Source organism: Nilaparvata lugens, chromosome 3, assembly GCF_014356525.2.
Source record: "Nilaparvata lugens isolate BPH chromosome 3, ASM1435652v1, whole genome shotgun sequence".
Classification (NCBI taxonomy): Eukaryota; Metazoa; Arthropoda; class Insecta; order Hemiptera; family Delphacidae; genus Nilaparvata; species Nilaparvata lugens.
In genome coordinates, this window is record NC_052506.1 from 82,977,189 (window position 1) to 82,995,135 (window position 17,947).

At 35.6% G+C, this 17,947-nt stretch overlaps 2 protein-coding genes across 3 annotated transcripts; both read right to left on the reverse strand.

Moving 5' to 3' along the window:
• Positions 1 to 2,642: 2,642 nt before the first annotated feature.
• Positions 2,643 to 13,223, reverse strand: LOC111047761 (40S ribosomal protein S10). Of its 2 annotated transcripts, none has more exons than XM_022333595.2 (5): positions 12,847 to 13,223; positions 11,587 to 11,731; positions 10,578 to 10,691; positions 5,943 to 6,128; positions 2,643 to 2,730 (listed from the first exon to the last, which is right to left on the reverse strand). In XM_022333595.2, exons 2-5 carry the CDS (start codon positions 11,728 to 11,730, stop codon positions 2,680 to 2,682), a joined length of 495 nt encoding a protein of 164 aa, XP_022189287.1. In that variant the 5' UTR covers position 11,731; positions 12,847 to 13,223; the 3' UTR covers positions 2,643 to 2,679. The 2 variants fall into 2 exon arrangements, with proteins under 2 accessions (XP_022189287.1, XP_039280763.1); XM_039424829.1 differs by lacking the exon at positions 12,847 to 13,223 and adding an exon at positions 12,394 to 12,771.
• LOC120350292 lies at positions 12,565 to 17,377 on the reverse strand. Its single transcript, XM_039422918.1, has 2 exons — positions 16,401 to 17,377; positions 12,565 to 12,577 (listed from the first exon to the last, which is right to left on the reverse strand). Exons 1-2 carry the CDS (start codon positions 17,375 to 17,377, stop codon positions 12,565 to 12,567), a joined length of 990 nt encoding a protein of 329 aa, XP_039278852.1.
• Positions 17,378 to 17,947: the final 570 nt, after the last annotated feature.

Consider the following 17,947-nt stretch of genomic DNA (forward strand, 5'->3'; position numbering starts at 1 on the left):
GATCCTTATAGTGTAAGGACCTTAAGTTCTAAATTTGAAGTCATTCCGTTAATTGGGAGATGAGATATCGTGTACACAGACGCACATACACTCATACATACATACCAATACCCAAAAACCACTTTTTTGGACTCAGGGGACCTTGAAACGTATAGAAATTTAGAAATTGGGGTACCTTAATTATTTTCGGAAAGCAATACTTTCCTTACAAAATCTCACGTAATCTGTCAGAATATGGTAATAGGGCAAGGAAAGTAAAACTGCCATAGCCTATCTCAGTTAATATTGGTCCAATGTTAAAACATCTGGTACCAATCGATAGGCAATTAGATTTACTAAAAACGTAATTCTTGTAAAGTTTTTGTAAAACTAACGATTTCTTAGTAATTCAAGAAACAAAATTTTAAATTACCGCCATTTTGTTTTATGAATTTGAGAGATCATCACAATTTTTTTCTAGCTTTGTCTAGTAAATGATCATGCAGAGTTTCAATTTCGTATATTCAACCATTATTTAGAAAAACAATAATAAGTGATAAAAGCAAAATAGCCGCTGTGTGAGTAACTGAAGACTTCCGGACAATTTAAATATGATATTTAGATATGTTTTTTACCCAGGAACAATGCCCTAGAGTGTTGGTAGGGAGTTCTTAAACACTCTGTATAGTGTCCAAGTGAGTCAAGTCGCAGAAGGGTGTAATCACATTGAATGCGTATATGTGCGTGCAAGTGCACGTGAATGAGCCGAAAAACAAGTGGTATTGAAACTCGTTGTTGCTCAATACATCCATAAAGTGCAAGCTTTCAGTGAGTGTTCCTGTTGTTATTTCCAGATTTTTCCCATCTGCAGGCTTCGCCATTCATAACCAAGCTTGCACTTGCAGATAAACGCATTCAATGAGCCCGTTCTGTGTACATGGAATGTGGTAAATTGTCCGATTCACAATTTACCGAGTAAAAAGTTCCACGTTCCATGGGAGGAATTTTGACAGATTCTGTTCCAGCTCAAACTTTCTGCCCCACAGTCGAAGTGTGGTAAATTGTCCGACTTGGTACAGTTCCAACTATCTGAGCTCTCATTGGTCGATTATTAATTGTAGTCTACATGCTTCTCTGCGCATGCGCTGATAGTTTACCATAGACATATAGTATTAACCAACAATAATTTATTATGATGTTTGATAACCATTCATTAAATGAATTTTTCTCGATAGCAAATTTGAGAGTAATGGAATAAAAGAAATTTAACTTTTCTAGACGGTAGGTTTGTAAAACAGCATTTCTTCATTCACGCAGCTAGTAAACGACACATTTAAGTGTAAATCAACTTTATCTGTGCGCTCCAAAAGCTTGAACCAACGATTTTGAAATGGCGTTCCATGGGAACATTTTGCACTAGTCACGTGATGGAACAATCTACGATTGGAACTGGAACAATTTACTGTACACAATGTAATCGGCTGGGTTCACAAGATATCACCCACGGACAAATAATAGGCCTAATTGAACCGGTTCACCCTGGTGCGATTTTCAGTTTCTCAGAAATCAGAGTGCTGCTAGATGTCGATCCTAGCGATTTTTTTTATGCAGATCATAAACTGTCAGTATTCTCTATAAATAACATCCAATTATTGCCTGGGAAATATCGCACCGGTATTAACCCCGCTTAAATCTATTCTAAAATAAAAAATATCTTTGATGTTAAGCTGCGTACACATATACGCGCTTCCAACCCGCACCGAGCCCGCTCCGCCCTCGTTCCTCCATCGAACCACAGTCGCTCCGCCCACGCACCCATCATGAACGTTACGGAAGATGTTAGATCTTCTCGCGTTCCCCGGTCGATCATCAATCGCTCTGTTGGAGTGACGTTCGGTTGCGGAGCAGAGCGAAAGTCTGTACGCACCTCTAGACAAACATCACAGGGCATTTAAACGAATTGCTGCTAATACACTCGGCCACCATTGGTGTCCCAGTGTAATAAATGTTTTATTGTGCTGTATTGTATTGTGTTGACAGGTCTATATGTAAGATTGTAAGGCACTGTTGAGGCTAATAAAGATATTCTAAGAGCCTTACCTTAATACCGCAATACAATGCAGGTTCAATTCTTTTAGAAATAATCTAATTCAGATTTTCAAAAATCAGTACATATTATAGATATTGGCCTAGAGCACATCAATGCGAATCACATGACAGCGACAGGAGTGGGAGAATTTTCAACCTGTGTTCAAATGGTTGAAATAGTCGGCGTCATGCGATTCGCAATCATGTGCAAAGGCTAAGCTTTCTTCCTTAATTTTAAAATTTCTAATCACATTTCTAAACATTTACAAAACTTTTGCTCCAAGCTGTAGCCACAATCTATTTCACAAAGAAATGAGTCGACCAATAAAGTCTACGCGAATCCTCTGATATGGTACGAGCTAATTCTACCAACTTTGAATTTGAACATCATTATTAGTTCTCGTTTGGGAAATCACCAAACAGCTATCTTTCAATTTTCTCAATTATGAATAACGTACCTGTCTAAATCAATTCCGGGAAAAAATATCAGTAACTCGCAGTTTATGAAATCAGAAAGTAATGTTAGAGTTTAGAGTTATCGCACTCTTAGGTTGAGAAATGAAAATAAGAGTGGATTCATTTTTCACGTTTTATTAACAAGAACATTATTAATTACTGTTGAGATGGTGGCGGTGCTCCACGTCCACGTGTGTAACCCCCTCTCTGAAACACAAAAAATTGAAAGATTAGTAAATGAATCCAACTTAAGTAACAAGTGATATAAATATGTTGACGCGACTTGAAATTCTCATCCTAGGAGCTAACTAGATTTTTCAGCATTCCAAGTACCTACACAATTTTTCTAATTTGATAAATTTTTAGCAGCCAGTCTTTCATACTAAAACAGTGTAGTAGTTGATCTAGGATCCAGATTCAATATTCACACATAGAGTGCGGCAGTAAACAGTGAATGGGGTGATTTCGCTAACCAACCGACTACCGCCATCTTGTATAGCTTAAGCCGTAAGCCGCCCTTCTTAATATTCAGGTAATAGGTACCAGAAAATTCTCCACAGAGAATAAACGACAAGCCACTTCACTTAGTATCCATCCACACTCTCGTGCTAGTCGTTATTTGTACGCACTTGCCAAGAGTGTGGAAGCGGCAAAATGAAATATCTTCTTTTTAAAAATAATATTTACAATTTCCAGATCCACTGCCGGACCATTTATAGAATTATTTAAATGCAATACCAGACCAGCAGGAATATAAAACATGCTCGATGGTGAGAACATTATAGTATTATAATTCAAAGGGTCCTAACGAAGGTGTAACAACCAAATACCATAAATTATACATAAGATTTGCATCAAAGTCTAGTAAAATTGTCTTATATCGACTTTAGTTTTAAAGATACATAGATTTTTCGATATTTTAAAAAAACGTCAATCAATAGAAAACTATTAGAATCTAATTCTAAGGATATGGTTGGAAAGAGGAATACATTTCTAATAAGGTACATATAATTTGTTTCTTTGTTTTGGGTTTTGAACTTTTTATGAGCGTTCAAACTGTTTGAAATTTGGCTTTGAACTCGAAGAATGTTATTTTTCGCCACACTTGGATGTAATGAGCTGGTTTACGTGCGTCATATGGAGGCCGAAAGAGATTGTTTTCCGACCAGGCCGGTAAAACTTTACGGCCCTAGGGCTGTAAAATGACCTTGAATAACAGCTGATCGTGTCCGATCTCACAAAAATCATAGAGATAATCTCATAACGACTGTAATAATCTATATAATTATGTATCGTGATTCGCGGTATCATGTCTATAATATATTTTATGAATTACTGTTTCATAATTTAATATTTATTATTGTGTTTTTGATATCAAACAATAGAATACGATGATATCTCCATAGCCTCAACAATATAATGTTGGCTGCATTGTCCACTGTCAGAAAGGTAAGTATCGCAAGTCTTTAAAAGTGAAGAATCGAATTTGAAATCAAAGTACAATAATTGTATCAATATTTAAAAGTGAGGTAGAGTAATAATTGTTTCTTTTTTATTATCGAATTCCACTTCTTAATGCAATACAATCAACAATAATAATAGGAAAATACAGCAGAGATCTAAAGTTTAAGGTAAGCCTACTGGTGAAACTCAGCCTTGACTGAAAAATTCCTAGTAATTTTTCCGTAATTCATTATTAAAACTTTTAGATAATTTTTCTTCAATATCAAACCATATAGAGAAAACATTAGGCCCACTCAAGATTGAATCTTCGAATGTTTTCTCTATGATTTAACTATTTTCAGAGCAATTTTTTGTTGTGAAAATGCCGGCAAACCGGCTTCAAGTTTGCCGCTATAGGCTACACTATATTATAGTAGCCTACATACGTTACCTGACTTACAGGCCTTTTCGATCAAGAATATGCAATAGCCGAGAGCGTAAAGGCGTAATACATCAGAAATCAAAGCTTCAGTGAATTACAAACATGATCTAGGTTCGAACAACGGTCAGTGACATTTTTTTTGTCGATGAATTTCGACTTTTATTAGCTATTTTTTATATTAGTTACCGTAATTTAAATTTCAATCAATTTTTTAGATATATTTTGAGACAAAACTGTGAAATATGCAATTATATTAATTTTTTAATCACATTATTTCAAAATAGTAATGGAAATTCTATTCATCCATCTATCCATGATATATTGCACCAGGCGCAAAGCGCGAGCTATAAAAATTCAAACAATTATTCGAAATATTAATAGTATAAAAATATTGTCACTATTGTAAATTATTAATTAGTAATATTGAAATTAATTGACAGTGAAAGTTGTCATAACCAAGATTCAAACTATCAAAATAGGCTGTTTGAATTTTATTTATTTTTTAATTTCTCATATATTGGGAAGTTTTTTTTTGGTGAGGCGAAAAATAGCGTTCGCACGATGGGCAAAAATGTATTTCCGGCTCTCAATCTTTTCTAGTCCTCGGCCTACGGCCTCGGACTTAAATACCGATTTCGAGCCGGAAATATCTCATTTTCGGCCCTAGGTGCGAAATATACTATTTCCAACTTTGGGCGCTCATAAAAAGTTCAAAAACGACAAACAAAGGAACAAATTATATGAATCTTATTGGAAATTTCTTCCTCTTTCCAAACATATACTCAGAATTGGATTTTAACTATTTTCTAGTGATTGACGTTCTTCATAAATATCAAAAAAAAAAAATAATAATTATATATATATATATATATTATATATATATATATTATATATATATATATATTATATATATATATATATATATATACAGTACAACTCCAATTATCCGAATTATCTGAATCACTTTCAGAAAAAAAATTGTCCAAAAAAGTCTAAGTGCGCTATTATTCTTCCCCCCGCGAAGCCAGTGTTTGCGCTTTCGCTCAGTATTGCGTGACCTGGCTGCCCGAAAACGGATGAAAAACGCAAAAAAGATTACATTGACGGAGATGTTTAAAAAACAATGATTTTTATTTCTAAATTTATACATAAGTACATTTTATTTATATTAAAAACATGTGAAAATATCATGTTTCTTTCATTCAATTAAATTAAAAAATAGTGCAATATCAAAACGTAGCTTTTTTCTCTCCAATGGCAATTTTATTAAAAAAACTCAGATTATCCGAATGGGGTCCCGGTCCCTATCAATTCGGATAATTGGAGTTCTGCTATCTAGAAAACTAAGGTCGTTATCAGAAACTTTTACTGGACATTTTTTGCTGCAAATTTCATGTAGGATCTATGGTATTCAGCTGTTACATCTTCTGTGGGATACTCTGTATGAAATCAAAATTGTATACTACTATCATTGACAGTGAGAACACTTGGGTAGGGATCCCAAGGGACAAGTTTTGGGGCGTGGTTAACTTACGAATTCCATTTCGGCAGCGCCAGCACCGACGTCGGCCTTCTTGTCGCCTTGGCCGCCTGTGCCCGGGGTGCGTCTGTAGGCGGCGCGGTCCTCGCCCGACGGCCGTGATCCCTCCGACCTCTGTGTCATCGGTCGCGGGCGCGCCGTCTCTGACTTCTGCTGCTTCTTCAGTGTGGCTGGGATAATCTAAACACAACAAATACAATTATTACAACTATTATAAACAAGTACAACTATTACAATACAACAAATACAATAATTGTATTTGTAATTATTACAAACACACATAGCATTCAACAAAGCCAGTGCTTATTATGATTCCCAGGAATTCTTAAAAGATGACCAGTCTCAAATGCTATCAGGCTAACTTGCAAGTCGAAGAGCAAGGCCTTAAATGTTAACTAAGTGCTGGTCAAATTTTAACCGTGATTAATTCCATGAGAGCTAATCAGAGAAGGCCTTTCAGCTAAGTCTCTGATTGGTTCTCGTGGAATTAATCACGGTTAAAATATAACCAGCTGTTGTGAACCGGCACTATGTGTGAGTTATCTTGATCGCTTCCATCTTGATAAATTAGTGTTTTTGTTGTAGTGACATGACGCCATCGATCCCACAAGTATGGGTAATGGATGAAGAAGAAGATATAAGGTATAACACTTTTGCTTGCAAATCAGATAACCTGAACTAATTTATATTTCAAACAATTCTTTATCAAGACGAATTCGCACATATCAGTAGCAGCACAGAGAAAAGATAGCATACGAAGATATCACATGGTATAGGCCCGTTCATGTTCCAAACTTCTAGCAGATTTCTGTTAACTCAAGGCGACTACTGTCTATTATTAGGATCAGATTTTATTAAGAGTTTTTCAGACAACCCCCTAATCTGCCAATCGGAGAGCTTCCTGCCCTGCCTACTCTATAAACGTCTGAAAAAACGCTTAATATTGTCTGTTTTGGCCGGGTGAGAGTGTGAGAATGTCACAGTATGAGAGACTACCAGCGTCACATAGCTTCACGAAATGGGACTATCGGCTTGAGTTACAGTGAAATTTGGAACAAAACGCCCTATACTAAAATAGTTATTTGTATATCTAGAGTGAAAAGTACTGTTTTTTATCCCCGAGGGAAAAGTTTGAAGCCCGAGGCGAAGCCGAGGGCAACAATTTTTCATTCGTGATATACACATTTTTCCTCCACCTACAATTTTATAAAAACTGCAAATGAAAAAAATTTTAAAAACGTACTTGACCAAACAATGTGTTACAACATAATCTAAAAAGTAAACAGAAACAGCGATATCTGTCGGCAAAAGTTGTAACAACAATGGCCGCCACAACTACAGCTATGATGAAGTTCCCGTTTCAATTTTGATTAGTTAATGAGGAATATTCGTTGGCTGGTATTTTGAAAAACATGGAATAAAAAATGTTTATACATTTTTTTTTAAATATAGTGATATGAAGTTTGTAATAATTTTAGCATACAAACATAAATTTCATATATTGATCAAATGTCTGGTTGAGGTATGGAATTTAGTTGGTTTAATGACTACTCTATATGCTTCCTCATCTGAGCTTAGACCTTCTAACCTATTTCAAATCTTAGACCAGTTATAGAATAGACACGGCCTATTGTATATTCATACTAAAAGTCGATGAAGCCAACATCTACTGCCATATCTCCAAATCGTGACGTCAGCATCAGATAGAAAACTTTTCCATAGCAAATTGTGTCTATTTCAGCGGGAGCGCAGCTGGAGTTTACCATTTTAATGAATAATAATTTACATCCTTCTGAAATAGACACAATCTGAAAGTTTTGTATCCGATGATGACGTCACGATTTGGAGATATGGCAGTAGATGTTGGCTTCAGAGGCTAGACTTCCCAGCGTGTCTATTCTATAACTGGTTGTTTTAAAAATAGAGATGCTTCCATGTTATTTAAATGGAGTTACTTTTCCTCCCTAGGGAGTTTTTCTGTTTTTTAGTACCGATAGCGAAAAAGTGACACTTTGGTATTATGTTCCAGGGAGTAAAGTACTTTGGACAGTAGGTGGAGGAGAAATATTTTTATGCTATCTTTTCTCTACTGTGGCAGTCAGTGAATGTTACAGCGAAAATATAATTCCCCTATGGGAATTATAATGGGACTAATCTCACTAAGCCCGACTGAGCGTGTGAGAAAAGTGCCATTAGAACTACTGTACTGTATGTGAATAGTATTCTCACTGTAGAGGACACTTTCAATGATCCACCTTCAACAGTCAACACAGTATAACCTCAACAACATTCATTTTACAAACTACACTTAAGTCGACGTGTTAACACCAAAATCAATGTTGTTGTCCGAGTTAGCCGATAGGCTACAAACTCATCAAAAAGTTGAAAAGTCTGTGAAAGTAAACTACTCTTAATTTCTGCCTAGTTGAAAACGATGTGCAAAAACTTATTGCAACCGTCAAGCACTAGGCAAGATTTTCCAAGAATACTGTAGGTTGGAGAATAAAATGTTCAACTCACAGAATACTGAGGATTTTATATTAAAAGACTAACTTAGGCCCGGGTTGCACAACAGCCGGTAAATTATAACCGTGATCAATTTCACGAGAACCAATCAATCAGAGAAGGCGTTTTTGAAAAGACGGCTTCTCTGATTGGTTCTCATGGAATTGAGAATCACAGTTAAAATTTAACCGGCTGTTGTGCAACCGGCACTTATTGTACAAATACCTCATACGAATCAGGTATTTCAATACAAACATCAAAAACGACAAGCTCATTGCTACATGTTAAAATAGTTATTCCCTGGATGTTGACATGAATTTGATAAATTAGTTATATATTTGAATGAAATTATTGCGATAAACAAGATATAAATGGGGAATAACTTTCAAGGCGATAACTTTCAACTGGAAAAGTGTATCTTTGTCCAAATCATCTTATAGGTACGTTTCGACATATTTAAAAAATTAAAATGAGTTATCAGAGTATTACATTAGCACAGTAGCTAGCACTTAGTCATCGAAACTCTTTGGTTATTTATCTAACGAAAGTTTGTGTACAAAACTGAACCAGATTTCAGTTTATTGTATAGGAAAGTCAGTAATAAAACCAGTAGGATTCAATCTATCAACAACATATATCTGAGTTTGGATAATTCATTTTTTAAATTGAAGAGAATTGCTGTTTTCACAGAATTACCGATTATCGACCGACATTCATAGAAATACACCCAGAATTTTCTCAGATTGTCTTATTCTCAACAACACCTTATCCTCAGCTAATCGGAGGAAATTCTGGATAGCCAGTGTGTTGAGCTTACCAAGGTGGATGGGAATGAAATAGTAAAAGTTAAATCTCAAAAACTGGAGGTCCAGGCTGGAGTACCTCAAGGCTCAATTCTGGGTCCCTTACTGTTTCTGTTGTATGTGAACCAATTACCAAAAGAGTTAAAAGATCACAGAGCTCTGTTGTTTGCTGATGACACATCGCTTATCTTTAACAATTATTTATTAGATAGCCTAGAAATAAATGCTTTTACTGGAGTACAGTCAATTGTCCAATTCTTGAAGCAAAGGCAATTAACAATAAATAGTAAGAAATGTCAATTCCTACAATTCAAAAGTAAATATAATTCAGTAGAGGATAGAGAAATAAATGTGTTTGTAGAGGAAAATGAATTAGACCAAGAAGAGAAAGTAGCATTCTGGGGAATTTTATTGGACAGGAAATTAACATGGCATTCTTACATTGAGAGGATATGTAATAAGATATCATCTGGGGTATTTGTCCTGCGGCAGCTTGCTAGGCTGAATGATAAAAAACTACTGTTAACTGCTTACCATGGACTTATACTATCTCATATTAGGTATGCTATTTTAGTATGGGGTAATTCATCTCAACAAAATATGGACAGAGTGTTTAAGATTCAAAAGAAGACACTCAGATGTATAGAGAAAGTGAATAGGTTAGACTCTTGTAGGCCTTTATTTAAAAAGCTTGGTCTATTAACTGTGCCATCCTTGTATGTATATGAAGTTGTAATGCATGTGAAAACGAGTGGTGTGATCCAGAATTCAGATTTTCATGAGTATAATACGCGAAACAGAGCAGATTATCATATAATGGGTCACAATAGTAGGTTATTTGAAAAAAAAAAACAGATTATATTGGTAGGAAATTTTATAACAAGCTACCTCAAATCTTGAAAAGTAATGATGATTTGAAGATTTTCAAAAAACAAATGAAAAAATATTCAGTTGATAGAGCTTTTTATAGTGTACAAGAATTCCTTTCAATCCTAAACTAGGTTGAACTACTTAGTGTTAGAATTATTATGTAATAACATGACTTGTCTTATACTCCATGACTGGAGTCTTTAGGACGTAATCTAAAAAAAAAAAACCCTATCGTGATGATGAATGTCGGCCGACAATCGGCAAGTGTGATATTAAAATAATATCATTTGTAGGAGTTTATGGGCTGCAAACTATCCAAAATATTGAAAAGTCTGTGAAAATGACTCCGATTAGTTTCTGCTCAAGTTGAAAACGATTTACAATAAAGTTGTAACCGTCAAGCACTTAGCAAACTTTTCTGGACGAAAATATTTGAAAGTAGGCTACTTACTTCAGCAGGCAGGTGGAGGAACTTTCTCAAGTAATCGATTCCCAAATTGTTGAGCGACCAGTAGTAATGCCTCCACGCAAACTGTTCATCGACGAAGCCCATCGACTTCAAACGCTGCAATATTGAATAAACGCATCATTAAAATAATGAATTTTCTGTTTAAAGTAGGCTAATTAATAAAATACGTCTTTGTCTTATTGGAAAATTTCAACTAGGGCCTGGCCACACAGAGAGCGATTTGCGATCCCATGAGTTTGTTTCTTCAACTAAAACTGGATCGCATATCTTAGAAATAGATAAAGAAACCTCTAGGATAGCAGCTCGCTATTTGTGTAGTCAGGTCCTTTATGAGACAGATGAAAAAATATTGAGTATTGACAAAATAGTGAGTTATTTCCAGTCAATCACAGAAGTAAATGGCCCGGTTGATCAGAATTTTGTTAAATTTCAAGTATGATTAAATGAAAACCAATCAGAGAATCGTTATTTTCAGAAAAGTGTTTCCTGGTTGGTTAAAATAGCATTCAATTAAATTCAACAACCGGGCAAATGGGTAATAGCATCACAAGTTACAGCTGAGGGCAATTTCTAAACGAACAACAAGGTTGATAGCTCAGTCGCTCTACAATTTTGCCCATAATAAACTATAGAGACAAAGCGCAACTTTTTTGCCAAATCATTCTTTCGACGCGCCATAGATGCCCATGTAGTAGTTTCAATTTCAAGTGACAAAAGTTCACGTGATCTAATAGCTGGCAAACGACCGTTGCGCATTCTTTTAGAATCGGTTCCGGCAGCCTAAAAAGCAGTCATCAGGTCATGTCAGAGGCCCTGAAATTGAACAGTTGCGACCTCAAAACTCTGACACCAGACCTGAACCAGCCAGGTCACTCGATATTATCAACTATTATTATTATCATCACTTATTCAAACATGAAATAGTTTTCCTTACTTTTTTGACTACAAACAGTCTAAAATCTAGTCGCAACTTGGAGGAATAAATACTAACCTGCATTGCCTTGATGACCTGTAGGTTGGGAATGTTTTCTAGATCTGGATGTTTGGCTAAGTGGAAGTCTTTCTTAGCTACCATGACACCCTCCTTGAAGAGATGCTCATAGATGGCTAGTCTGTTCTTCTTGGGCATCAACATCCTGTAAAATTAAAGATACATTATTAGGCCTATGTATCATCGACATGCAACAATAGATGAGCGTAAGATTAATTAAAATAAAATTCATCATTTACTATAATATTGACAAAATGAATAACTTCACTTGATTGAAAACCCAAAAGCGTTAAAGAAGATACCTGTTATAGTAATTTCAGCATTAGAGATAGATATTGACTTTAATAGAGAAGGAAGAAAATCTATAGCATGGATTTTATTAAAAAAACAAATTGAAACACTAAAAAAGCAGTTCAAATTTTTGAAGTGAGACTTGACGGACGTAACTGAGGTTAACTTCTGCCTTCAATAAAGCTCATAAAGCTTGTTATCATACAGGGATCAGGAATATGAATAAACTTAAGGTATTTAATTACAACTACGATACCTATGGAAAATGATGGGATCGACAAACCAAAGTTTTTAATTCATTAAATTTTAAACCAATTATTTACATGTTTTAAACGCGTCATAAATGACACTCCAACAATAGGCATAATAGTTTACATCGAGCACCAACAAACAACAATTAGTTCAACATATTGCATTAAAATATAATTGGTAGAATTACTAAATAAAAATTACATTTAGTTTAGGTTAAATGTAGGAGCATTAACGGGCTGAAGTGCCATGAACCACCTAGCCTACCTGCCTTAAAACTTAGGTTGCTAGTCAGTATAGAAAGTGATAATTAAAAAAAAACAACACTCCAGTAATACGCGGTGAAAGAATTAGTGGCTAAATCAATTAGTAAAGCCTAAAATTCAAGCATTATTGTATGGCTAATAAACACCAAAGTATCCTTTCATCATGTACCGATCACAAACATAACCTAAAATTAAAAAGAATGTTTCTAAATTTTATTAGGAAACTCAAATAAGGATACATAAACAAGAAATAAAATATGAAAATAGATTTTAGAAAACAGGAAGTTTTTGAGCAAAATAAATATTACAAAAAGGAAGAATAAATTGCAACTTTGCAGACCGGAGGGATTAGACGCTACCATACTAGACCAAAATAAGTTATTCAGAAGTCCATTCGAGTATTTTAATTAGAATAGATTTTTATCAAAAATGATAATATCACAAATGTACTTACTTGGTTTATTATTATATACGATTGATTCAGAAAATGTAGATAATTTTTGCTTCGAAAAATAGGCACAACACGTTATCTCACACCAACCATTGAAAGGAAGTGATTTCCTATGTATTGCCAACTACGCTCTAAAAAAGTCCTGTAATTTTGATACAACAAACAGTTTTATCACTATTCAAAATAATAAACTCGTATCGAATGGGAAAATATTAGAAGTAATGTTTTCCTTGATGATTAACTTTTCAATTCCTGAATATCATTTTAATAAAAATTCTATCATGTTTTCCAAAAAACCAATAAGTTGGTAATATGTTTAAGGAAAGTGTCGTTGACGGCGCGGCATTTAAACCACAGTATCTATTCTGTGTTTAAACTATCTGATGCAGTAAAGTAAAAATAGTTTGAGAATAGTCAGTCTTCAACTATTATAAATTGTTGAGCGAGCGTAGTGAGTTCTAAGTTTCAAGTCGACGGTTTGGCATTTCTCTTAATGTTTATATGTTGCGGATTTACGGCGAAACGCGGTAATAGATTTTCATGAAATTGGTATGTTCCTTTTTTAATTGCGCGTCGACGTATATTAAAGGTTTTTGGAAATTTTGCATTTCAAGTATAAGATATAAAAGGAAAAAGGAGTTTCCTTCATACGCCAATATTAGAGTAAAAATCTGGTGTGGCGCACTCATGCACACAACTTTCCTTGCCGTTATAAAAATTTATCACCTGACGCAAGTGTACACGCGCATTCCAAGTCTACTATTCAAAGATCTGCCAGCTAGTGACAGGACAATAACGTTGGAGACACACGTAGTCTGCTATCTCTTCATAGTGAATGATTTAATAGAATCAACAGTTGCCAACAGTTTGCTTTATTGGATAAACACATTTTCTCGAATTTCGAGCTTATTTCCAATTTTAGGTAAAAATGTCACTGAACATTAATTGTAGAGATGTTTATGCTCAATCTTTTCCACTTGAAATTTTCTGTTTAAATTGTATCTGAAGCCTGATAATCGGGAATCTAAAATCACACTTTGCATTGATGTGGCGGAGCTCCTGAAATTTTTACAGATATGAGACTTGTGGCAGTTGATAGAGCTTATCAATGACTATTTTAGGTATAAATTTGATCAAAATCGTTGGAGCTGTTTTCGAGAAAATCGCGAAAAACCCTGTTTTTGACAACATTTTCGCCATTTTAGCCGCCATCTTGGATTGGATTTGTTCGAAATTGTTCGTGTTCCAAATTTCAAGTCATTCCGTTGATTGGGAGATAGATAGATAGATAGATAGATTTTATTTTACAATTGTTACTAGGCTTGTCGCCTATGGTAACATGGTTACAAAATTACAGTTTTACAAATTCTTACAAAAAAAAAATTACAAATTCTTAAATGATAACACAGCTACATAACATAAATTATTCTATTACATTCTCATAATAATAAGAGATATGATAATACATAGATAATAATTCTATATAACTCTAAAAAAATTAACAAAGAATGTAAGATGCATAATAATACATACAATAAACGAAAATAAAATGCCATTGGATATTATGATTTACAGGTATTAGTAGGTGTCAATCAAACGCTCCAATACTCCAGCAAAACAAGCAAAATAATATTGTTACTGTACAACGATTATTGCAAATTTCCAATAAAATCTACAAAAAGATTGTGGCTAAAAACATATCTATGTATTCCCATTCAACAGAGCAACAAGCCTGGACCTGAACGTACCCAAGGTTGCCGCAAAAATAACATCATTGGGCAGATCGTTCCAAAGTCTTGAGGCCGTGACCGTAAATGAGTTATTATACATAACTGTGCGGTGACGAGGTATTTGAAGGAAGTATTCATGCTGTCTCGTGTTCCTGCTGTGAATATGAGCCAGGTGTGTGAATCTTTCCTTCAAATACTGAGGACCTCTCCCCATGACAATCAGCTGATAAACAAGACTCAACATGAAGTATTGTCTCCTCTCCTTCAACTTCATCCAATTTAACCTCCTGTAATATGGAGTGATGTGGTCATCTCTTCTCGCATCAAAAATAAACCGAATTGCGTAGTTGAGCGATCGTTGTAATTTCAAATTCAGCAATGTCAGTAATGAATAATTAATGTTAATTAATTAACAGTAATGTCGTTATAAACGATGCTGCAGTAATCAATGATGGGAATTACCAAGCTCTGTACTAGTGAAACACGAAGGTGGGTTGGAAGGAAATTTTTCAACCGTTTCAATTGATGCATAGTGGCAAACACTCGCTTTGTCAGTTCACCAATCTGATTCGACCAATTCATGTTTTTATCAAGCTGTATGCCCAAGACTTTCACACAACTTTCAAAGTGCAGAGCATGATTGGCCAGCATTACTCGAGGAAGTGTATTAAAATCTATTTGGTTATACAACCGACCATAAGCGATAATGATGCTTTTGCATTTATTTGCATTGAGTCTCAAGCAGTGCGCATTAGCCCAAACAATCAAATTCTGAATGTTAACATTCATCGCGGCAATAGAGTCAGCAACACTGTCGGAAGGAAAGTGATTGTAACACACAAGGTCATCAGCATAAATATGGTATGATATGTCATGAAAAATTCGAGGGAGATTATTCATATAAATAGAGAAGAGGAGGGGACCAAGTATTGTTCCCTGAGGAACGCCTGCTACAACAGGTAACCACTCTGAAGTCTTGCCATCAGCTCCTCTCACACGTTGATACCTATTGCTTAGGTAGGATTCAAACCAGCAGAGACATGAACAAGAAAAATTACATTGATTTGCAAGTTTATGTAGCAGAATTGAATGGCAAACGTTATCAAAAGCTTTAGTGAAATCAAATGTGACAAGGAGAGAGAACTTACGGTTGTCCAAGGCATTACGAATGTCATCTGTTATTTTCAAAAGAGCTGTAGATAACTATGCGATGGGCGATAGCCAGACTGATTTTGATAAAAGAAATTGAATGAATTCAGGTATGATGTCGTCTGCTCATGTACCACCCTCTCAAGCGCCTTAGAAATAGTGCAAACTATGCTGATAGGACGGAAGTTTTCAGGGGAGCAAGGACTACTTACTTTAGGGACGGGACATATTAAAGAATGCTTCCAAAGTGAAGGAAAAACTCCCATTTGTAGGGAAAAGTTGAAAATGTGTGTAATTGCCGGAAGGATAATGGGTAATATGATTTTATAGAACGTTATTGGAATGCCATCAACACCTTTATTATTTTTCCTAATTGAAAGGATAATTGAGGAGATTTTCTCAGGAAGGATGTAAGCAAAGAAGAATTTTTCACATAGAAGTGTGTGATTGGTTTGATTTATCATGGCAGAGTTCAATAAATGGTGAGAAAATGAAGAGGGTGGCGACGGAGTGGAGAAGAACCTATTTAGTTGGTCCAAGGACACATTTACAGCTGCAGTTCTTGACTTGGGAGGGACAATCTCAACCTTCCGAATGTTCTTCCAGAGATCTGAAGTAGATTGCTTACCATCAAATAGCCGATTATAATATTGGATTTTAGCTCTCCTACAAACTGACCTCAACTGGTTTCTCAAAGTCTTATACCTTACAAAGTCTACACTGCAGCCGGTCCTCGAATGGTCGCGCCTAGCTTTGTCTCTCTCACGCCTCAGTAGAGATATCTCCCTATTAAACCAAGGGCATGGTCTACGCTGGACCTTGAAGTCACGTTCCGGTGCATGTTGATCGAAAATTGACAAAACCATGGAGTTGAAAGCATTCACCTTATCATCGATATCATCCAAATGCACAATATCGTGCCAAGGCTTTTCCACAGCATCAGCAAAGCAACGGTCCAGATCAATATCCCTCAGATTCCTGCCTTTACTATTTGAAGTATATCTGATGTTATGTTCAAGACTATAGATGATATAGATCAAATCATGAGCTGACATACTGAATGACATTTGACCATTCGATAGGACAAAATCTGGATCACTGACTATCGCAAGATCAAGCAACGTGTGGCAAGTCTCAGTATGGAAAGTGGGTGAACTATCGAGAATTGTCATATTCATCGACTCGAATAGGGACCTCACCTGCCTACTTTCAAATGTATCCTTCATCTGGTCTGCATTGAAATCCCCCAGAGTGATTACATGCTGATACCTATGCATAACATTAACCAGGTCGCTTTCAAGGATGAACAATCTACCTGCTTTGGGAGGTCGATATACAACCACAACCAACAAGTTCTCTGAGCCAACCGTCACTTCAACCATCAGAAATTCAGGTGAACATGAGTATAATTGGGGTGACGATGCAACTACTTTGGCCGGAAACTGCGACCGAGTGTACACAGCAACACCTCCGCCACCCTTACCGGTTCGGTCGTTCCTGAATAGGGTATACCCAGGGACCTCAAAATAGCTAGACAGAAGACTTGGCTTCAAAAACGTTTCACTTATGGCAATAACATCAATATTAACACGTGAGAGCATCAATTTGAACTCATCAAAGTGCGCCGGTAGAGATTGGGCGTTGATATGACACATCTTTAGTGCATTTGAATGATCACAAAAAACTGACTTCAGCTCGTTTATGAAATCAGACATATTAATAATTAAGAAATGAGAAAATTTATATATCAGTACAAAAAACCGTATGCAATGACACTATGAATAGTTTTCCAATTGAGCAATTTGAGAAAATAATAGTTTATTTGATAATTGAGTTATTTTAGAGATATAAATGTTACGTGACTATGAAGAGTCACTGATAATTGATTAAAGATGAGATATCGTGTACACAGACGCACATACACTCATACACACACACACACACCACACACACACCACACACACACACACACACACACACACACACACACACACACACACACACACACACACACACACACACACACACACACACACACACACACATACAGACCAATGCCCAAAAACCACTTTTTTGGACTCAGGGGGCCTTGAAACGTATAGAAATCTAGGAATTCGGGTACCTTAATTTTTTTCGAAAAGCAATACTTTCCTTACCTATGGTAATTATAGGGCAAGGAAAGTAAAAATCAGACTATAGAATTATTCATCATAAATCAGCTGACA

What these genes read in the sequence shown, in the direction of transcription:
- LOC111047761 (XM_022333595.2), bottom strand. Translation starts at nt 11,730, where the DNA reads ATGTTGATGCCCAAGAAGAACAGACTAGCCATCTATGAGCATCTCTTC. An exon ending in AGGTCATCAAGGCAATGCAG is followed by an intron (nt 10,692 to 11,586) that starts GTTAGTATTTAT and finishes TCAATATTGCAG; the next exon opens with CGTTTGAAGTCGATGGGCTT. An exon ending in GCGCTGCCGAAATGGAATTC is followed by an intron (nt 2,731 to 5,942) that starts GTAAGTTAACCA and finishes TTTGTGTTTCAG; the next exon opens with AGAGGGGGTTACACACGTGG.
- LOC120350292 (XM_039422918.1), bottom strand. Translation starts at nt 17,377, where the DNA reads ATGTGTCATATCAACGCCCAATCTCTACCGGCGCACTTTGATGAGTTC.